This window comes from Gossypium hirsutum, chromosome D13, assembly GCF_007990345.1.
Source record: "Gossypium hirsutum isolate 1008001.06 chromosome D13, Gossypium_hirsutum_v2.1, whole genome shotgun sequence".
Classification (NCBI taxonomy): Eukaryota; Viridiplantae; Streptophyta; class Magnoliopsida; order Malvales; family Malvaceae; genus Gossypium; species Gossypium hirsutum.
In genome coordinates, this window is record NC_053449.1 from 31,548,359 (window position 1) to 31,572,137 (window position 23,779).

General features: G+C 33.6%; 1 protein-coding gene across 2 annotated transcripts; it reads left to right on the forward strand.

Annotated features, from left to right (window-relative positions):
* Nucleotides 1-9,097: 9,097 nt before the first annotated feature.
* LOC107920360 (probable E3 ubiquitin-protein ligase ARI8) lies at nt 9,098-22,144 on the forward strand. 2 transcript variants are annotated; one of them, XM_016850039.2, is made up of 15 exons: nt 9,098-9,743; nt 14,594-14,718; nt 15,142-15,244; nt 15,374-15,503; nt 16,761-16,933; nt 17,664-17,768; nt 17,904-17,992; nt 18,878-18,985; nt 19,267-19,357; nt 19,478-19,567; nt 19,773-19,820; nt 20,379-20,450; nt 20,914-21,013; nt 21,101-21,227; nt 21,434-22,144. In XM_016850039.2, the coding sequence occupies exons 1-15, from the start codon at nt 9,555-9,557 to the stop codon at nt 21,633-21,635; spliced, it is 1,752 nt and encodes a 583-aa protein (XP_016705528.1). In that variant the 5' UTR covers nt 9,098-9,554; the 3' UTR covers nt 21,636-22,144. The 2 variants fall into 2 exon arrangements, with proteins under 2 accessions (XP_016705528.1, XP_016705529.1); XM_016850040.2 differs by having other exon boundaries at nt 9,102-9,743; nt 15,374-15,464.
* The last annotated feature ends 1,635 nt before the right edge of the window (nt 22,145-23,779 follow it).

A 23,779-nucleotide genomic window follows, 5' to 3' on the forward strand; every position in this document is an offset into this window, starting at 1 on the left:
GGTGCTCGTGCTTCTGATCTGACAATGGAATCTTTTGTCGTACCCCGACTACCACTTATATTGCTGAGATTACAGGGTGGTTTACCTCTAGTAGTTGTATTGCTCGGGTTTAAAGTTTAAACAGTATCTCTTTCAGGCATTTCCGAGCAATCTCTTAAATAGTGGTCAAAGGAACCACATCTAAAACATGTTCCACTTTTCATTCTACACTCACCAAAATGCATTTTATTCTAGTGCTTGCATCTAGGTTTAGTGTTTCTAATTCTACCCGCACTTGCTATAAATGTAGCCCAAGATCTTGGACTAGAGCGTTGAATACTTCTATCTCTCCCAGAATACCCCGCAGAGGTGGTAGAATGATCATGATATCTTTTCGATTTCTTTGAAGCTGACTGTTGTGACTTTCGCATAAATATTTTTACTTGAAGCTCTGACTTCCATCTCAACTTGTCTCTTTTCTTTACTCAGCTCTTCGGCTTTATGAGCTTGATTGACCAGTACAACAAATTCTTTTAGTTCAAGCATCTCAACCAATAATTTTATGCCTTCATTCAGACCTTCTTCAAACCGCTTACACATTACGATTTCAAATCGGATACATTCTCTAGCATACTTACTCAGTCAGACAAATTCCCGATCATACTTAGATAAGCTAAATCTTTTAACAAAGACACTGCACATTTCAGACATTTGGCCAGTGTGCAAGATAATTCATCCAGAAACTTGATAGTGTTTTCTAACCAGAATTCAACCCTTTCAAGATCATCTTCAGTTGCAGCTCTGAATTCTTCTACCCCATATTTACGGATTTTATCTACAGAAGGCTTACCAGTTCTAACAAGTTTTATACCTTGTGGCATATCAAGAACCAGTTGAGAAATAGGAGAATGTGGGGGTTGCTGTACAGCCAAGTTTGTTCTTACAAATTCTGTAAACCATTCATTCATCATTTGGAAGACGACTTCTTTAGCCTTTCCTCCTCGACCCTTAGATACAGGCCTTCTACTACTAAATGCTGCTATTTGCACAGAAGCTTGAGCATTGCTTTCAACTTCTTCAGATTCAGCTCGGTTTGATGACATTACTATATGAAAAACATATTTAAAATGGTCAGGAGATATAACACTATCACGGATTATATAATGGCATGTATGGTTAGACTCGTATATGCTACGTTAGTCTGAGAATCGACTAAATCGTAGCTTTGATACTAATAAATGTAACCCCTCGAAACCATATATGTCATTAGAATAGGGTTACGGAGCATTACCGGAATATATAGATCAAATACAAATGTTTCATATTATTTAACATTCATGTCATAAATTGTTCATAAAGTCCTTTATATGAGCCCTCGAGGCTCAAAACATGCATTAGAAACAAATCGGGACTAAACCGGGTACTTAGAGAATTTTTCGCAAAATCTCAAAATTTTTTCAAGGTGCAAGGGACACACACCTGTGTAGGCAGGCTGTGTGGCTCACATGGCCAAAAGACACGCCCGTGTCTCAAGCCATGTGGACATTAAAAATAGGGACACAAGGCCGTGTCTAGCCCATGTAAACATGATAATTTGCATTAAACAGGTGCAGGGGTCGCACGGTCAAGCCATACGTCCGTGTGCCAGGCCATGTGATCAATTTTAAGTATTCTATTTTGAAATTTTAAAGATGCAAGGGACACACGGCCAAGTCACACGCCCATGTGCAAGGCTGTGTCTCACATGCGACTAAGACACACGCCCGTGTCTCTGCCCATGTGGACAAAAGAAGGTCATTTCTAAGCCATATTTCTCACCCAACTTTGCCTTCCACCTACATAACACTTAAACACATCCTCAAACCAATGCAAGACATTTAAGTCCAACAAAAATCAAGTCCTATACATGACAAATCAACTCATATGTTCAATTATCCAAACTTACCAAAATAACCATACATACATATGGGCATATTTTACAAAATTTATATTATCACAAACCAATCATCTACATGTCTATATTATTTCCATCATTTATCCATTTCAAACACACATTAACATATTAAGGCTACTTTTTACGTATCAAAACATTCCAAATACAAGCCATACCAATGGCTAATTTCAACCAAACACACATACATATCACCATTGGCCAAATTTAGCCTATAAATGCCATTATAACCAAAATTTAATTTGTTACATATACCGAAATGAGCTGAAGGATAGTGTGATGATGCTCTGACCAGCTTCCAACCAATTCAAGCTTCAGAATTACTATAAAACAAGGAAAATAAATCGAGTAAGCTTTTAAAGCTTAGTAAGTTCATATATCATATAATTAAACTTACCATTCTTTCACACATAAGGTAAGTAAATTAAACATGCTCAAACCATTTTGACCAAATGCCTAAACACATATCCTCATCAAGCATGTTAGTCATGAGATTCATGTAATAATTCATACTCACAAATGCACACAGTCATCAAGCAAGTTTCATACATATGTATCTTTCATCCTATTTTTCTTCATATCAAATATCATCACTTTCATATATTTTAGGCATATACAGTAACAATTCATTTTGTATTCATGTTGTTTCATATCAAAATTTCACCCGTTGAATCATTTAAAATATCGATGGATACATGGGTAATACACATGAAGTGTAAAAAAGTGTAATCCATCAATTCATATTCGGGAATGCTCATGTGAGCATATAAACATGAAGCTTATTCGAGCCAATAACAGGAAGGTTCAAGCGAGCCAATATCGAGAAGCTCTGAAGAGCCATATATTGGGACGCTCATAAGAGCTGCGGTGTGTTTACAACACATGCAGAATCACAACCAAACGGGATACTCCGAAGGGCTCTTAACGGGAAGCTCGCAAGAATCATATATCAGAAAACTCATGAGAGCTAATAATGGGATGCTCTTTCGAGCTGTGGTGTGTCCACAACAAATGTAGGACCACAACCAATTTGGGAACCCTGTATCCATCGAATCTCATTTATCTAAACGAGACTTCATATTTATCGAGCATTATCGAATATGTGATCAATTTCATATATATGAAATTTATACAAGTCACATATACAACATTCAATTCAAACATATAAATATACACAATTTAGTTACACGAACTTACCTTGACAAGTATTCGTGTATTTCTTTTCTACTAATCCGTTACCTTCTCTTTTTCCTTGTTCTAACTCCGTATTTGGTCTATCTGGATCTACACAAAGGAATTTAACATCAATTTAGATTCAATTCAGTTTAATTCACATCTTTGGTAAAATTATCATTTTACCCTATACTTTTATTTAATTATGATTTTATCCCTAGGCTCGGAAGATGGAATCATGCATTTAATCTTTATTCCAAGCCTAACCAATTTTTACATGTAACAATAGAAGCCCATGTATTTCATAAAATTCAGAATTTTTCCATGAATTTTACATTTTTTGATTTAGTCCCTAAATCATAATTTCATCAAAATTCCCTTTACAAAAGTTGTTTATCTATCAACAACCTTTCATTTTCTACCGTAAAACTTCATAATTCATGCATACTCATCCATGGAAAAACCTTAGTACTTTGATAACTTTGTAAATTAATCCCCGAGATCGCTAGATTAAGCTATTAAAATCTCTGGAACATAAAAATTACTAAAAACGGGACAATAATACTTACCCAATTGAGCCAAATAAGTTTGATACCTTCAAACTCTTCTAACTAGGGTTTCCATGTAGTTTATTTGGGAAATATGATAAAAAATGATGATATTTTTATATTTTAATCATTTATCATCTTTTATTATTTCTCTTTTCAATTTAGTCCTTTTCTTTATTTAATTTTCCATGGATGAATCATCATACTTATCTACTAACTCCTCTTAATGGTCTATTTGTCATATAAGGACTTCCAATTTTGAATTTCATAGCTATTTGATATCTTAGCTAATAGAACTCAACTTTTGCATTTTATGCAATTTGGTCCTTTCCATCTAATTAGACATGTAATCGATAAAATTTCTTTATGAAATTTTCATACGATATTTCAATAATAATGCAAATCATGAAATAATATTAAAATAATTTTCCTTCCGAACTTAGATTTGTGGTCCCGAAACTACTATTCTGATTTCACTAAAAACGGGCTATTACATAGTGTCTATATGACACATGTCAAAATAGATTGCAGCCATGCTGCCAGTATACCGACGTAATGTCGCCTCACAGAACACTTCCTCCACATATACAACTCCCACCCCATAGACAGATACAGATAACAAATAAACAAATATAACATAATTTACATGTCCCGCATGCTCATATGTAGATATTATACATATTTATACAAAACGGTAAAATCATACATATCGATTTTCTTAATAATCAAATCAATCTATCAGAATAGCAAATCTCATGCTTTAGGTTTTTTTCCCTTACCAACCCTACGGAAAGCCCACAGTTGATCGAAATGGCTTATGTGACCCTAGGGAAAAATATTGTATTTTGGGCCCACATGCCCATGTGGCGCACACACCTGACTTGGCCTAGACTGTGTGACCCACACAACCCCACACACTCGTCAAATGGCCTACCATACGGTCGGGCACACGCCCGTGTGGCGTCGACAGACCACTTTTTCGGCTTTTGCTGAACTTCGTTTTCTCACGTTATCATTACACACATGATTCATTTTTGATGCTATAGTAGACCCGAGACCTCCGAAACCTAAGAAAAAAACATTCTAACGACAATTAGCAATCAGTCTACGAATTCATCAATACTAAACTGAACAACGCACACAAACTTACCGCCACAAACATGATCACACACACAAATTAGACCGTTGGAGCGACAACCACTACTTCACTGTCTTCTCTTACGCAATGGATTCGTAAAAACATCAAATCCCCTAACTACACACCCCTACCCCTTTCAAAAGAAAATTCCACAGTTGATTTACATAAACCAAAAGCGAAAACAGATAATAATAAGCCACACACCACTTACCGAACCAAACGAAGGAACCGTGAATTCAAAGAACAGCGATATGAATGAAGAATTACGACAGAATCAAAGGAGAAGTGAAAAGAAATCGACAGAGCACAAGGAGGGGGAAAACAGAAAGAAAAAGTCAAAATGTGAGAAGAGAGAAACATCAAAATAGAGAGAATTTTTTTTGAAAACAATAATAGAAAATAAAATAATAATAAAAAGAAAATTATTATTTTCTAACAAATATCTTAACTTTTCACTAACCCACACCTTGATACTTATCTAACAACCAAAGAGTTTTGGTTCCACCGAACCTCTATCACATAATAGAAGCAAAAAATTATCATTCATGCTCACACGAGGATTCAAACACGAGACCTTAGGGTAAGCTAACACCTTACCACTTAAAACAGTAGGCCCATTCTGATATGAATTTACTGAAAATAAAATTTAAACCCAATCGCCAAGGAATAGGTTAGGATAAAAAATAGCTTATTTTTCCAAAAGTGGGACTTGAACCCAAGACCTCAAACACACAATCAAAACACTTAGTCACTAAAGCAGATACTTATTTATGATAGATTTCACAAAATCAAGGTTAAATAAATTAGGACATTACACAAAACAAACCTAATGGCATTAGGAGTTCAAAATTAGTTGAACACCAAAGAATTGTGTTGCATAAAGGAAGGAATGTGAAACATGATTTAAGTGTTAGAATGTGTAAAAGAACAATAAATTAAAAAAAAATTAAAACCTAAGGCTAAGAGTCAATGGAAATCGCTAAAACCCGAAAACCAGACAATTGCGGAGCAACCTGACAAGGTTTGTTCGAGGTGTTCCCGATTTCTAAAAATCACTTAATTTAAACTGGAGTCTTCTCAAACAATGTAGATCTAATTGGAAAAGTTTAGGCATGAAATTAAACCCACAAAATATTTTTTAAAATTTTTAAAATTATCATATTTTTCTATTTTTCACTTTTTTGATCATTTTTTTGTGGGAAATATTTTCTTAATATTCTAAAAGAATGCCAAGAATCAATATGAAATGTTTTAGATTGTTTGCAAAACATTTATCCACTAAAAAAATATTTTTTTTTCTAAAAAATGGGTAAAAAAACAAGTTTGAGGTTGTTTTGCTAGACATTAGTTTGTAAAAACACAAAGAACACCCAAAACGCCCAAGAAACTAATACCAAATGATAGTGACACGTGCAGAATAGGACAACAAGTTTGTCAAAGTCGCAGATTTGACTTAGGGCTCTAGATTATCAGAAAGAAACTTGGAGTTTGACTTAACCTAAAATACGAACAATCCAAATTAGAATTGATAGGGCATTAATAAAATCAAATAATAAAAAAAAAGGAGACCGAATTAAGAACTAGGGTTCTTGAAGGAATCCAAGTCGGTTAAGGAAACTCTTGTTCTTGTCAATTAAGTGAAAACAAATAATTAGAACAAATTTAAAGAATACAGACTAAAACCGAATGAAATCACAAGAAAGATTAAAGAGAATGTTTGGTTAGCCAAGAATAATGAATAACTAGATATTTGGAGGGGTTTGGGTTATTCTTGATGAAGAATAGGCTATCAAATTAAGATCTAAACAAAAGAAACAAAAATAGATTAGAAATTGAATGAAAACAATTAAAAAAGAAGCCCAACAAAAAAGAAAGGTAAGGGTGGCCAAAAGGAGTCCAAGAATGAGTAGAATAAGATTTCTTGAAAGAGAATAAACAACTATTGGGCTCTAAAGAAGTCTCCAATTAGATCTGACACAAAATAACAAAAACAATTTAGTAGAATAAAGATTTAAGCCAAAAGAAAACTATTCTGTAACAAAAGAGTTCAAACAACAAGAAAAGCAAAGAACTATTTTTAGGATGTTTCTTGATGAGATAAGATAAGAGAATGTCCCTTTTGATGGAAACAAGACTTGGAATTAAGTAAATTCAAATATTAGCTTCAAAATAAAAAGAACATAACGGGAGAAAAATAGAAAAGAAAGAAAAAAGATGGAAAATATTAAAGTAGTGTGTAGAAAGTCTTAAGAGCTTTGGAAATAAGATGAATCCAGAACCCCTTTCAAACAACTCCAATTTTCCCTCAAAGAAAGACTTTTTGGCAAGAAAAAGCTTGAAGATGATTCCTACAATCTAAAAATATAGTTAAAACTCTTCTAAAAGAAAACTCAAGAGAAATTCTTCAAAAGAATACTCAGAAAGAAATTTAATAACTCAAAAGAGAATAATCAATGAATGAATAAAGGGGCACCGCAATGCCCAAAATGAGTATTCAAATAAAGTAGATAATATATATTAATTATGAATCTTCTTATATTTTTAAATGTTTTGAATGAATTAAAGATTCAATTTTAACATGATTTGGCGATTACAACTTTGATTTGACAGTTTCTCAACATTAGGGGGAGGTAAATAATAGTTGGATGAAATAAATTACTTAGAACGAATTATCATTATCTAGATCCTCATAGAAAGTAATTTGAACCAGAAGTTCAAAAAGATAATTCACTTTATTACAAGTTATTTGTTAGATGTATTTACTGGCCTGATAAGAAAACCAAGTGTTATATACTAGCTAAAGTTTTGATTTGAATTCAAGTCCCAATAGAATAACTTGTTAGAATAAATGAAAGTAATGCATATCTAACGCATGGTAGTTCAATTGGTTCCAAAGATGAAAATTATTGTAAAAGAAAATAATAAATCTAAATGTTCATATAGTGGAGGCGGTGCTTCAAAATAGACCTAAGACATAAGTAATTTAAAACTCCCAAAGAGATTCATGTACTTGAAGATGGAAATAATGAAAATAAGAAGATCTTGTTAAGTTATGCCAATATAAGAAAATTTGGAACCTTGAAATATGAAAAATTGTTGACAATGATTTTGTCTGCAATGATATTATAATTGAGAGAATCAACTAAATGAGGATTTTGAATAAATCTATCGAGAAATATAGACATGGAAAAGCTTGACCAAAATAAAAATGGGTTACAAATTATGAAAAGATACAATATTCTTTTATGGTTGATGCAATAACCTTTAGATATATTATTAAGTCTAATAGTTTATGAAATATTTGACATGGGTCTTATGATTATTGTTATAACCTTTTATACGAATCAATACAATGAAGTTTATATTTAAATCTTTGAAGGATTTAGAATGCTAGAAACATATAACAATTCCTAGGAAATTATTCAATATGTTTGCATCAATTTTATATGAGTTGAAATGATTTAAATATATGTGGTAAACTTGACTTAATGTATAATAGTTGAAAGAAGATTATAAAATGATCCAAGATATACATGTATAGAAGGATCATGATCAAAGTTTGCTATGATTATTGTTGGGACTCCTGAATAGATTAAAATATGTCTCAAAAAGTCTTCCTCACTTATGACTTCCAAAAGAATAATAATATAAATGTTTAGTAAATTAGTTCAAGTGATCATTTGAAAAGTTAATATTCAAGATGAAATACATAAAATATGAGATATAATGTGATGTAGCCATGAGGGGAGTAAATACACATTGTACTCCTTTTTCAAGGTTTTGTCCCACTAGATTTTTCTGATAAAATTTTTAATGAAGTAACATGTTATGTGCACCAGAAGTAAATATACTTTTTTTCCCTCACTAATTTTTTTCAAAAGGTATGGACATGAGTGTTATGAATATTTTATTATTAAATAAATATCCATTAAAATCAAGATAAATTTGATGTAGTTAAGACTAATGTTTATTATAAGTAGAGTTTTATATTATATATACTTCTTATATTTATAAATATAAACTTAAACATCTTTGTATCCACATATATAAAGATGGCATGGTCTTTTAACTTCCTTTTTGCTCGCTAATGCTTTCTTAGAATCAATTTAACATTACTTTTAAAAAATACTTTTAGGACAAAAAATACTTTTAAGATAAAAATATTACTAAATAAAATATTTTTTTGTTTCAAAACTATTTCTTGAAAACAATGCTAAATTAATCTTATTATTTGGTGTTAAAAAAAATCCAGTTTCAACCTAAATATATGATTATGCTCCTTTTCTGAAAAAAAAAAACTTTTGACGTTAAAAATTTGCAACGTGTTTCCCTTCAATTTCGGTCCAAATAGTAGTGATGGTGTGATTTTGTAGATCCATGTTTTAATTTTCGGTCCAGAATTACTAAATTTGTATTTTTGCTAAATATAATTAACTATATAAAATAAAATTAATTGCACCTTTGTTTTCTTTTCTTGATTCTCCAGTGTTCACCCCATCAAAAGCCAAAACGAATTTAACTTACTAAAGTTTCTGGATTTTATTTTCGATTTCCATTTCCTTTCTGCTTTTCCTTTCCCTCCCTAGTTTCACACATTTTCTCTCCCCTTATTTACATCTCTGCCACTCATTCTCCAACCTAATTTATCCTTCATTGATCTCACACCATCCGGGCTATTCCTGCTAGGGTTTGCTTTGTTTTGATTTCTCCCTTGATTATATATATTTAAAGAAGGAAGGAAGAAAGGAAGAAAGGAAGCAGGAATATGGAGTCGGAGGATGATTTCGATATGCACGATGCCAACGAGTCGGGGGAAGACGATTTCTACAGTGGCCGCGACGATGATGCTGGAGCCATACCTACTTACGATGATTCCGACGCCGATGACGCTGATTACGAGTTTATCGACAACGATTCTGATGATTCCGTTGATTATGTCTCTCATAGTCACCAGGTATCTGTTCCATTTTTTTCCCTTTGGGTTTCGCTTTGTTTGCTTTGATTTTTTCCTTTAGAAATTAAAACTTATGCCTTCCTTTTTCAGTATTAATTTTGTGGCTTATGTTGTAATTTGTTGATGTGAGTTAAATGCTTGTCACATGCATTATTATTTCGTACAAATTTGAACCTTTTCTAATTCCAATTAAATTGTTTTTTTTTTCTGCGTGATTATTGAATTGCTCTTGCCTTTTTTTTTTAACAAATTATATTATCTTTAGGAGGTAATGCTTGCGAACATTGACTACCTTAATATGCTTGATTTTCATTTTTCTTTTTTTTTTCTCCGTAAAATTTTGAGATTACACACAAGATTTTGAAGCTTTTTGGTTCCTAAAGTCGGAAAAAATTGATCTTACCCGTAAAAAGATTTATTTATTCGAAGCTTTTTCTAGATACTGAACCATTGGATTATGTGCAGTGCTAAGGTTGGTACTGAACAGAATGGATGAAAAGGAAATTAAATTAAATAGCACAATAAAATGATTCCATGACCTGTCGGTTCACTAAAACTTACCAACTTTTCCATTTCTTTCTGTTTTCACAAACCTTTTGATTTTTGTTTTTCCCAAGAATCTTCAACTTTAGTTTCTTTAGGTGTTGAATAAACATATCAAAGTTCTAAGTCAAAATCGTGCTGCCAAACTCTAGACCAAAATGATTTTACTTTTGGAAAGAACTTTGTGGCATATTCATTGCTACTGAAAAAAGGGACCTTATTTGTTTTTCCTTCCACAATTCATTACACCTTAGGTAATGTTTACACTTTACAATTTAGTGTTGTACATAATGAAAAAGTGCAACCATACTGGGTTCCATTTCGTAAAGGTTATTTTATTGATACAATTTGAAATCCAGCTTGGTGCTGCTCATTACCTGCTTTGTTTGTTAAACTAGTAAATTCTCTGATGAAATTAGAGATGAATACTCTAATGTATTGAGGAAAAACTCACTCAAAAGTATGTATTTGTTAGAAATATGTACAGTTCTACATACATGAAGATTGAATATACTAATTAATGCTATCAAATAATCAAAAGATTCTCAACACTCTCACTCAAGTTGGGGCATAGATGTTTCGCATGCCCAACTTGTAAAGAAGATTATGATATAAGTCTTACAGTTGATCCCTGTAGTAAAAACATCTACCGATTGTTTTTCGGATGCTAGATAAGATAGACTTAAGGCACCACTGACTATTTTTTCCTTGATAAAATGACGATCTATTTCGATGCGCTTGGTTCTATCGTGTTGCACTAGATTTTGAGCTATGCTGATGGCTGCTTTGTTGTCACAGTACAAGGTTGATCCATTTTCGTTCAACAATTTTAGCTCTTCCAATACCTGTTGTAGCCATAAAATCTCACAAACACCTTGAGCCATGGCCCTCTATTCAGCCTTTGCACTTGATCGAGCCACAACACTTTGTTTATTGCTCCTCCAAGTGACTAAGTTTTCTCCCACAAGAGTAAAATAACCTGTTGTAGACCTTCTATCATCAAGAGAGCCAGCCCAATTTGCATCTGTAAATACTTCTATCTTGAGATGACTATTTTTGGAGAAGAGAATACCTTTGCCCGATGCAGACTTCAAATAGCACAAAATTCGCAATACTGCCTGCATATGAGTTTTGCAAGGATCATGCATAATTTGGCTTACCAAACTAACCGCATAGGCTATATTAGGTTAAGTATGTGCGAGATAAATTAATTGTCCAATGAGTCTTTGATATCTCCCTTTATCCACTATTTTATCAATCCCTACTTGTAACTTGTGATTATTCTCAATAAGTGATTCTGCTGGTTTGCAACTTAACATGTCAGTCTCTGTGAGAAGAACTAAGACATACTTTCTTTGGGAAACAAAGATTCACTCTTTTGATCTGACATGTAAGAAAGCATTCTTTACATCAAGCTGTTGCAAGTCTCAATCGAGATTTGTTGCACATGATAAAAGGATTCTAATCGTGTTCAATTTAGCAACTGGAGCAAATGTTTCTTAATAATCTATTTCATGTCTGAGCGAATCCTTGCACTACTAATTTGGCTTTGAGTCTTTCAATTGAACCATTAGCCTTATACTTGATTGTAGGCACTGATTTGTAGCCAACTATTTTTGCCCCTCAGAAGGATTAACCAGTTCCCACGTCTCATTTTTTGCTAAAATCCTCATTTATTCAATCATAGCCTTCTTCCATCTTGGATCAGTGATAACATCTCTCAAATCTTGTGGAATAGACATAGAGAACAAAGACAAAGCAAAAACTCTAGGATGGGGATAAGGAATCATAAGATAAAAAGTTAAGAGATAAGATGTAAAGTGCAAGTTCTAACACCTTTTCGTTGGGCTATTGGTAATTCTAAATCAGTAGCAAACTTAGGTAAAGAAAACTCACCTAATAGTGAATGGTCAATAAATGTGACAAACCATTGATTACCAGATAAAGAAGTAAGGTGAGTAGGGCCCCAAACATCCGAATGAATAATCTCAGAAGGAACAATACTATTATTACGTAAAGGATAACTATGTCGTGCATGCTTAGCAACCTCACAGGCATTATAAACTAAAGAGTCTAACTGAGATCTTGAAAACAAAGTAGGAAACATCTTGGCAACAGTAAATGATGGATGTCCTAACTGCTTATGCCACTGAATTATCTCTCGGTTGACATCTTTATTGTCTCCAAATAAGGCTTGAGATATGCTGGATGATCGATCCATAAGATAAAAGCCATTCCACAATCTACCACTATGGATCGTCCTCCCTGTTTGAAGGTCTTGAAAGACACAATGATCAAGAAAGAATTCAAGTTTACAATTTAAGGCTGTAGTGTTAGTACTAACAGATAAAAGGTTAAATGGAAATTTAGGGACATAGAAGACAGAGGATAAAGTGATATTGGGAGTACAAACAACAGAACTTGTTCCAGAGACAGAGGTAAGGGAGCCATCGGCTATTTGCACAGTATCTTTAGATGGACAAGTGGTATATTTAAATAAACTTTTGTTTGACCTTGTCATATGTCTATTCGCACCAGAATCAATAATCCAAAATTCAGAAGTAGATCGAGCATTTAAAACAGTACTTGATTTCGCATGATTAGACTTAGCAATCGAGGTAGAGTCCATTTGAGATAAGAGGCGTCGGAGATGTTGAATCTCGTCCGAGGTAAAACTCTCAGCAGAAGTGGACTTTTTCCTCTATTGTCACAGAGGCCGACAAATTTGCCCGAGATGACCTCAAGTGGGTTACCATACAACTTCTAGCATGAATCTTTAGTATGCCGAGACTTACCACAATAGTCAGACGTCAAGTGATCATTGTCAGACTTACCACCCGATGGACCATCCTAGTTAGCAATGAGGTTAACTTTCTCAAGAGATGATTATAGAGCATAACAACACGACGACTCTCCTCCTGTTGTACATAGGAGTATGCCTCATGGATAGAAGAAAACGGAGTCTTGCTAAGAACTTGAACCCAAATCTGATCATACTTAGTATTCAACCCAGCCAAGAAATAAAAAACGAGCTCCTTTTCTACCATCGTCTGAAATTTTTCGACGTCATTGGTACAAGTTGGCTAAAAATCTTGATAATAATCAAGTTCCTGCCACAACCCACTTAATTCACAAAATATTGAGAAATCGTTAGCACCTCTTGTTTTGTACCATGGACCTTATTACGAATCTCAAATATTTGCGCATCATTCCCAACACGAGAGTAGGTGAGAGCAGCAACTTTCCAAATATTGTTCGCAGTATCAAACAGAAAATAAGTTTTGGAAATATTAGGTTGCATAGAGTTGATAAGCCATGCCATAACAAGAGAGTTCCCTGAATTCCACTGACTAAAAATTGAATTAGTGAGTTCAAGTTTCGTCGTTTTACCGGTGATATATCCCTGCAACTCACAAGCCTTGATAAACAACAAACAGGACCTTGACCAAGTAAGGTAATTATTTCTATCAAGTTTCACAGGACTAATTTGCAGCGAGGGATTATCTGTTGGCATCACGAGCTTCTCATCCTTATACATAATTTTGGGAAAAAACAACTAATATCCCAAAAAAATCTGCTTGGAAAATTAGAGAATAGAACACCTAAAAAAAGAACACAAAAGAGATCCCACAAAATACTTAGCCAAAAAACACCACTACCGAGAGGAGAATGACCGGAAGGGAGGAGAGAGCACAGTGATGGCGTCGGAAAAAACATCGGATCAAAAAACTGATACCATGATGAAATTAGAGATGAATACTCTAATATATTGAGGAAAAACTCACTCAAAAGTATGTATTTCTTAGAAATATGTATGTATTTCTTAGAAATATGTACAACTATATATACATGAAGATTGAATCAACTTAAGGAAAAATATCTCTTAATTAGAATCTCTAAAAATCAGTTGTAATCTCTAAAGATACTAATTAATGCTATCAAATAATCAAAAGATTCTCAACACTTTCTTATCCTTTTCTTTAACTGTATTTGTGCTGCTCTACTGTTAGCACCAATGGGAATATACTGACATTTGGCAGTGAATATCTGAAACAGAAACACCTTCTTTGTGGATGTTATAATTAATGTAATTTACAGACTTCATAGTTTTTTCTTTTACTTGCATTGCATGCATTTAGTTCTTTTGCCATAGGACTGAATTTTGATACTGTGGTTTCCCCTACGGGCTTATAATATTTTTCATCTTTTTGTACATAAAAGTTTGTGTATTTTGAGTCGCTGTTCTGTTAAACAATTAAAACTTTTTAAAGCTGTTTATCCTAAACATTTGTCTCTTCTCTTCTTAGCAAAATTATACCATTTTGAGTGAAGTAGATATTCGTCAGCGTCAAGAGGATGACATCACGAGGATATCTACTGTGCTTTCCATCTCAAAGGTTGAAGCAGGAATCCTACTACGCTATTATAGTTGGTGAGTGATCATTATTGGTATAATTTCTATTATTCGATAATCTCTTTACTTTTGTTCCTTCCAAATTTGTACAGATTCACTTGTTGAAAATTTTCTTTAAGGATTTACATCAGGTACATTAGCAATGGAGTTTTTTTTTATAACTCAACAAGTGAGGTTAAAACATCTTCTAAGTTGGTATTTAGAAAACATAAAAGATAAATATGTGGAACATGTGGCATTTTTTTAACCTTTGTGGAGTTAAATGCCATTGTATATAGGATGATAATCCTACTTTTAATGGAACTTAACTGTGGTATGTAAATGCAGAGTGAAGATTAGCATTTTGCCTTCATTGTTTTGGTCAATAGGCATATATTTTGCTATCTCTTAATGATGATAGATTTGTGTGTCTTGAGGTTTATGTTTACTTTGGATTTACAGGAATGTCAGTAAAGTACATGATGAATGGTTTGCAGATGAGGAAAAGGTTCGCAGATCTGTTGGCTTATTGGAGAAGCCTGTAGTCCCATTCCCAGATGGTGAAGTAAGTGATGCATTCTCAATTGGGAGTTTCGACTTTTATTTTATGAGCTAGGAGTTCCAGTGCTTGTTTGTTATGTGCTCTTTGACAGCTTACGTCTTTCATTTTTCTTCACATCTTGTATTTTGGCAGATGATTTGTGGGATATGTTTTGAAACCTATCCATATGATCTGCTTCATGCTGCTGCATGTGGTCATCCTTTTTGTAACTCTTGCTGGTCAGGTCTGTTGTGCTACAGCGACACCTTATTTTCATATCATGGTACTTAAAAGTTCAACATTTTTTTGATATTAATGTCTGTTTTCTTAGTGTGTCAAATCTTTTGACTGTTTGTTTTTAATTTTGTTTTGTGGCAACCAAGAACATGCCTTTGCTGTGTATAATCTGAATTTTTACTTGTTTTGGTTTCAAAACTGATGGACTGATTGCCTGTCCTGCCAACATACCTAAGGCCAGAGCTACATCACCAGAAGGTACTGGCAGTGGCATGCTTGGTTGATAAAGGAAAGGATTATTTCTTGGAAGTAAAACATTTAATTATCTTAGGGACCACTAATTTACACTAAAACATTTAATTATCTTAGGGACCACTAATTTACACTCTTTTCCTAGTCCTCTCCCCTCATTTTAATTTGTTTTTAATGATTTTTGTTCTAAAATCCGAATCATAAAATTTAGGAAAAGATCTTGTGAGTTCAGGCAAGGCATCTACTTCTAGGTTCTGGAAGAAAAGAAGCCTTTATTTATCTTTTTCAGCTGTATAATTCAATTTACTTCTTTTTATATAATTTGATAAATTGCATGAGGAACTGCTAAAAGTATTTTTAAGAAAGAAACATAAGAAAACTTTTACAAGAGATTACCAGTATACTTTAAAGAGGCTCATCATTAATGTTGTAACCATCAATTAGCTTCTATACATGGCTAATGAAATTTTTAGAAAGTTGATATAAGCAAGATCAACAATTCTCTGTCACTATTTGGAAATTATGTAATTATTAATGCTGTTATTTAGGTTTATGCTACACTGGACCCTGCCCTTTTAATTTTCAGTTTCAGAGTTATATTTAAAGCTATTGGTTAGATTTGGGAAGTTTTTTGTTGAAAATGCATTGGGTTCACATGTCTAAGCTGTCTGGAAAGGGGTAAAGGGCTTATTGTCTAAGGATATAGTTCTTGGTTTGTCCTATTTACCATGATTATGATGAATAGTCCACATTGAGGAATACTCCTAGCAGTTGTAATGGCCTTGTACATGTATAAATTCTTTTTACATGATTATGTACATTATACTTTAGTTGTATCTTTTTTTAAGCTCATTGGTACACCAGGTTATTAACTATTCTAGCGTTATTTTTAATATGGTTAAGGAAATGGTTTATGTCTTAATGATTTTTTTCCTGTCTGAGAGTTATTTACAAATATTTGAACTTTTGTGTGTTTACCAGCCTTTCCATATTTGATTGCTTGTGGAATATCTTGTATAGTTGTGATATATATAATTTTTTATTTGTTTAGGCTATATAAGCACAGCCATTAGTGATGGTCCTGGATGTTTGATGTTGCGATGTCCTGATCCATCCTGTGTCGCTGCTGTTGGTCAAGATATGATAAATCAATTGGCTTCTGATGAAGACCGAGAGAAGTACTCCCGTTATTTCATTAGATCTTATGTTGAAGACAATAGGAAGGTAATACTTAAAATATATTGAGTAATTGGACTATTGTTATTTGACGTGTGCATTTACCTTTTGTTCACTTGAAATTTGCAAAAGGATTTCTCAGAATTAAATCCTTAAATATATGAATATATTTTTAATATTTATTTTAATATATGTATTTTGGGTTGAAGGATGAAGTGCAACTGCATTTGTAGTGGAATTGTAAGATTCTAGATTGTGTTTTCCAGTGCCTTATGGTTAGTAATTGGGTGATTTATTGAAAATTGGTTGTAACCTTTTGCAGTTTTGCATAAAAAAGATATTAACCACATTATCTTATCTCTGCTCTAGCTTTTATATTTATGCATGTATAAACAATTGTCATCCACCTTACTGATTTTTTGCAATTCTTTCTTCTCTAAGAACGTGTTTTTTTTTTCTTTTAATGTTTGAAATATACCTTTGACTAAAAGTTAGGAGTTTTGTGAACTATTTCTTTCGCATTTGTGTCTTTGTTAAGGGTGTAAGAAAATATTGCTAATATTTCTCTCTCAATTGTAGCTTCACAAGTGGGGTCTCCTCAAGCATATCATGGATTATAGGCATGAATCTATTGATTGAGATGTTCTTTTTCAGCTTTATTATTATGATGATGATGATGATGCACCGAAATCACTAAGAATAGACAACTTTTTTCATTATTTCGTGTTCACCTCCTTGGTACTGTAAACTTTTTCAGTACTTTTATGTCTTACTGCAGACAAAATGGTGTCCTGCCCCTGGGTGTGATTATGCTGTGGACTTTATTTTTGGCAGTGGAAATTATGATGTAACCTGTCGCTGCTCATATAGCTTTTGTTGGAATGTAAGAACCTCTGGTGCTGTTTCTGGTTGGAGTACTTTTAACAATTCATGCATATTGCTTTCTGCTTCATTCTTCTTTCATGTTTGAAATAGCAAACATGAATAATTGACCCGTAATGTGAATTTGACTTTGCAGTGCACTGAGGAAGCTCACCGTCCTGTTGATTGTGACACTGTAGCCAGGTGGATACTGAAAAACAGTGCAGAATCTGAAAATATGAATTGGTATGGAACAGGATTATAGTAGCTAGATTCATTGTACTGCACGAGGTTGTTTAATTCATATCAAATAGTGGGGTTGTTAATTTGGTGCTGAATGGCCCACATAAAAGAATCAACTTTCTTTGCTCCTTACCATGCTGATCTTGAATGCGAGGGGCTCTTATCTCAAAAAGTAAACAGTATGCTTGTAGAATGCTTTCTTATTTGAATACTACTTGTTTTGGATATTCCCACTAGGGCATTTGGGAAAGCTTTGCCTTAATTCATTCCTTACAACCACAAGTCTGAGTATCAGAAAAAATAAGAGAAAGGGATTCTTGGGTTGGGGTAAGGGGTGTTATTGGGGCTCAGATGATACATTAGAGGGTTGTGGACATGGAAATGTTTAGAGTTATAGATTCTCATTTTCCTTTATGCATTTAACTATTTTTGCTACTAAATGAAGTAGTGTAATAAATAACTCCAGCTCTTCACTTTTCTTGAAGTATCAGTATATGACATAGGTTCTGATGCATATTTGGACATGGGTATGAGGATATGACTTCCCAAAGATGCTTCGAATACATGGAAAAATTTAGAAAAAAGTTGAACATATTTGTATTGGACACATTTGTATACGACACATCCAAGTTCGAGTGACATCTGATATATCAAATTTATATTCTAAATTACCTATCATTTAACTTTCCTCTTTAAAGTGAACAAAATAAATGTCTCCTTTGAAATTTTCTTCCTTAAAATGAAGTTTCTTTTTCTCTTTCCCCTTATACCAATGTGCTTGTTTATGATTGTCCAATTACTAAATGGTTGTTCCGCATTATATATTATACCATGTTATGTTTTCATAATGTTCTGGTTATCGATTGATATGCCTATTTTAATCTTCAGGATATTGGCTAATTCCAAGCCTTGTCCAAAATGCAAGCGCCCAATTGAGAAGAACCATGGATGTATGCATATGACATGCACACCACCTTGTAGATTTGAATTTTGCTGGTGAGCTTTATATTTTTGCTTACATATGCGCTGCTTGTATTTTGATTGAAGTCTGTCCTCACTACCTTCTTGGCTGTCTTTTTTAATGAAAAAACTGCTACTCTTTCCTACTTCCTTTAGCTATATTATCTTCTGAACAAGAGATATTTTTCCTTAATGAAGGTTGTACTAAAAGATCTTGTACCAAAAACAAACTGATTTTTTTTCTTTTGCTACATACCAACTGTTTTGTTTTCTCCTTTTTGCATAAAAGTCTGTCAGTTGATCACATATGTATGCAGGCTTTGCCTTGGTGCATGGTCAGAGCATGGTGAGGTAACTGGTGGTTATTATGCTTGCAACCGTTACGAGACAGCAAAAAAGGAGGGGACAGTATGAAATTAATTCTTTATTCTTGCTGTCAGCATTTCCCAGTGCTCATCTTTTGTCATTGTGCATCATGATTTAACTGCCCACTTTTATGCCTTTCTGATCGATACTATTTATTTTTAGTTTGATGAGGAGGAGAAACGAAGAGAGATGGCTAAATTATCTGTAGAGAAGTATACTCACTATTATGAACGATGGGCAACCAACCAATCAGTATGTATTAGTTTGTGGAATTTGTACTGTAGTTTGACATGATGCAGAATACAATATATAGGCTTGAATGCATGAAATACATTATTGGCACCTTTCTTTTAACTGCTTAAATTTATTTTCTGGGAATTTTTTCTGGATGTTATGCTACTATTTTCTTAAATGAGAAAACATTTGTCTTGTTAAAACTTTTCTTGGCTTCGTGCAGTCTAGGCAAAAGGCACTGGCTGATCTACAGCAAATGCAGTCTGTGCATGTAAGCCAAATTTCTTAAAATTACAAATTTCCTGTTTGTTGTTGCTGGTCTGTTCAATTATTTTTGTACCATTTCTTGTGGATGTCATGTAGATGGGTTTGAAGACTATTAAAAACACTGGATAAGTTTATGATCCATCACCAATGGTTTTAATATGTTGCTTTGCATGACATTTGCATATGCTTTTCATCTGAGTTTATCTTTTGAATCTGCAAAGCACATATTATTAAGTTTTAAACTGTTAAGATTTGTGTAACCAATGGAACATTACTTTAGAGCACTTGGTCAGACATTCTCGCCCATTCAGTACTGTCATGTCCTTGTCATCGGCTTCTCCATCGTTTCACCTACCCTGCCCCCAGGGGTTAAATCTCCCCTGCCAAAAATATAAACGTATTGCAGTGTAAAATTTACTAATAATAAAATGAAGAGAGGGAAGAAGAGAAGGGAGAAGTAGGATGAATAGTTCTGTTCTCTCTTGATAGTGTTTATCTTGCATCAGACTGATTTTTATCATTATTACTATGGGAACTGCTGACGACTACAATGTAATTTTAGCTGGAGAAGCTGAGCGAGACACAGTGCCAACCTGAATCACAGCTGAAATTCATCACTGAGGCGTGGCTACAGGTAAATTTCAAAATTTGCTTATAGCACTAGCTACATACTCAGTGGCTGGTCTTGGGACTAAGTTCTGGGGGGCTAGTAAAATTTTAAAAATATTTAGGAGTTCAATGAGAATTTTTTTTTAAAAAAAATTGGGGTCTAATTAAAAATTTTAAAATTTTTGTGAGATTAATGAGATTTTTCAAATATTTTAACTGAGCTTAATTAAAATTTTCAAAAAAATTAGAAGTTATTATGAAAATTTTCAAAAATTTGAGGGGGTCTAATTAAATTTTTTTTAAAATTTCAAGGGAGAAATGAAAATTTCCAAAAATTATTGGGGGCCTAATTAAAATTTTCTAAAAATTTCAAGTGAAAAATCATAATTTCCTAAAATTTTGAAGGGTCCAAGGCCCCCCTAGGCCCTTTAAACGGTCCACCTCTGTACATACTGCTTTAGCTCATTTTTGCTGCTCCACTTGTGTAGATAATAGAATGTAGGAGAGTCCTAAAATGGACATATGCATATGGATATTATTTACCAGAAAATGAACATGCTAAAAGGCACTTCTTTGAATACCTACAAGGTAATGTGTCTCCATCTATAAGCTATAATATAAGCTATGGCTTTATATTCCTGCTCACTTTGCACTAATTCCCTGTATGTCTTGCAGGTGAGGCTGAGTCTGGGTTAGAAAGACTTCATCAATGTGCCGAGAAGGAGCTTCAGGTTTACCTCAATGCAGAGGAGCAGTTAAAGGATTTTAATGAGTTTCGATCAAAACTTGCTGGATTGACCAGGTAATTTTCATTTAGATCATAACATGAATTTTTATCAAGGAATTGTGCGTCCAAAACCTTTTTATGGAAAGAAGTTACCATGTTGGAAAGAGAGCGTTATCTTTTTATTTAACTTTCTAGAGGAGTATTTTATCTTATCAGTTGCATTTTGAGAGAATTCGCATGCCATCTTTTATCTAACTAATTACTATGAAATTTGAGAACAGTGTGACACGAAATTTCTTTGAGAATTTAGTTCGAGCTCTAGAAAATGGTCTATCAGATGTGAACTCTCGTGGAGCTTGCAGCAGGATGGGGAGCTCAAAGAGCTTGGGAGGTGGTAGCAGTAGGGGAAGAAGTGGGAAGGGAAAAGGTTCAACCCCCAGATCCAGTGGCTCTAACAGAAATATTGATGATTCTGGCCACTGATCTTTGGGAATATGTACCTTTCCGATGGAACTGCTTGCCAGCTTTTGCCAAATTTGCCAGCAGGGTCGATAAATTTTCATTACCTACACCTGATTTATTTGCCTGGATGGATAGACATCAACTTTGCAGCTTGAAATGTCGATGTGCAGTTGCCATGGCATAGGTCTTTGGACATTGCGAAAGGGAGGGAAAAGGGGGTTTCCCATTGCCCTTTCCACCTCTTTAACATGACACAAGCCAGCACAGCAGAGCAGCATTGAGAAACTGCTGTTTGGAGGAAGAGTTCGCTGTGTGTTTATATTGTTGCCTTGTATATAGTTCTCTCAGTCCAACCGTACGTTGGACCTGACTTGCTACATGTAACATCTGTCTTCCCAATGTATTCATATGTAATTTCTACTGTTATAATTTACGCCAAATAATAGTCTTAGTTGGAAGTGGCAGGGTTTCAACTGCATTGCAGCTAAATAAATTGCTGGAGCATCTTTTTTGACTGCACCAGATTTCAAGCTCGCGTTGAACCTATAATTTTGCAAGGGTTTAAAAAGCTTGATCTTCCTCTCTTTTATATTTGGAAGGAATCAAATGTACTGTTTTTTCTTTCCGCTGAATTGGTTACTTGACTTTAATGGTAAATGGTTTTTCTTTTTGGGTTAGTTTTGGCATGATGCAAATGAATAAAGTTATAAAAGAAATATAAAATTGGAATATAAAAAGGTATAAAAATTCTAAAAAATATATAAAAATTATAAGAAAAGTTTAAAGAAAATAAAAAATTAATTGGTTTAATCCATAAATTGGTATCTAAATTATATATTTTTTTCTCATCATGGTATCTAATTTTTTTTTTATCACAAGTGATACCCAATCACTTTTACCGTCAAGTTGTACCTTTGTTAGTTAAGTCATTAAGTCTATATAAAAAGAAGCTTAACCAGTCTATTGGTACCTAATTTTTTTTTATATTGGTACTTAAATATTTTTTTGGTCACAAGTGAAACCTAAACTATGATTTTTTTTCTAATTTGACACCTCTGTTAGTTCAACCGTTAGTTAATCAAGGTTTTTAGAACTAGATTGATGGTTGAACCAGGCAGGCTGCCAATTCCTGATTTAATTGGTTCGTTCAATTCGAACAAATAAATTATTAAAAAATCATAAAAGTTTAAAAATAAAAATAGAGAAAATTAGTTCAACTTGGTTTTTAAGCTCCGCAAGTCAATTGGTTCAACCCCCATCTCTAAAGCAGTACCACAATTGATTCCTAGTTGAACTAGTCTGACCGACCAATCCGGTCTAAGTTTGAAATCGAAACATTAGTTTTAATTGATGAAAAAACTTTTTCAATCCTATCAAGTTGAGTAAGCAGTCGGTGAAGTTTGAAAAAAAAATTAATTGCTAATGTCTCAACCTTGAAAGAGCAAATTTTAAGCATTCTTGAAAAAAACAGAGATAAGTTAAAAGTAAAAAACAAATAAAAAAAATATATTTTTTAAAAGTTTATATGATGTGAGTCTATTATTGGTTGAAATTGCAAACAAATAATGGCCTAGCAAGGCATAAAGTAGAATTGTTACCCAAATAAACGTAGTTCAAATGAGAAAGAAGTACCTTAAGTTTGAGTTTTGGTGGTTCCTTGATTGACAACGTCGGTTGTGTAAATTCTCGAGCTTCTAACTCTAATGGTTCAAACCGTGTTGGTTGAACATAGTTCCTCGGATTTACTTTCATCAAAGCCATACTTTCATTACCATTTTTATATTCCAATGGCTCAGACCCTAAGGTGTTTTCCAATGGGTCCTCTACAAAATTATTCTCCCATTCCATAGAAACTAAGGTTTCTAGCTCCTCCATCACTAAACATTCCTCTGTCGGATCTGGAAACTTTAGTGCTTTAAGAACATTAAATTTTACCTAATCATCTTGAACTCTCATGGTGAGTTCACCTTTTTGCACGTCTATTAATGTTCTTTCTATGGTTAGGAAAGGTCTCCCCAGGATGATCGACACTTCCTTATCTGCTTTAGAATCTAAGTCAATGAAATCAGAAGAAAAAATAAACTTATCTACACGTACCAGAACATCCTCGATCTTTCCTTCTAGGTATGCTAAAGATCGATCTGCCAGTTGAAGTGTCACAATCG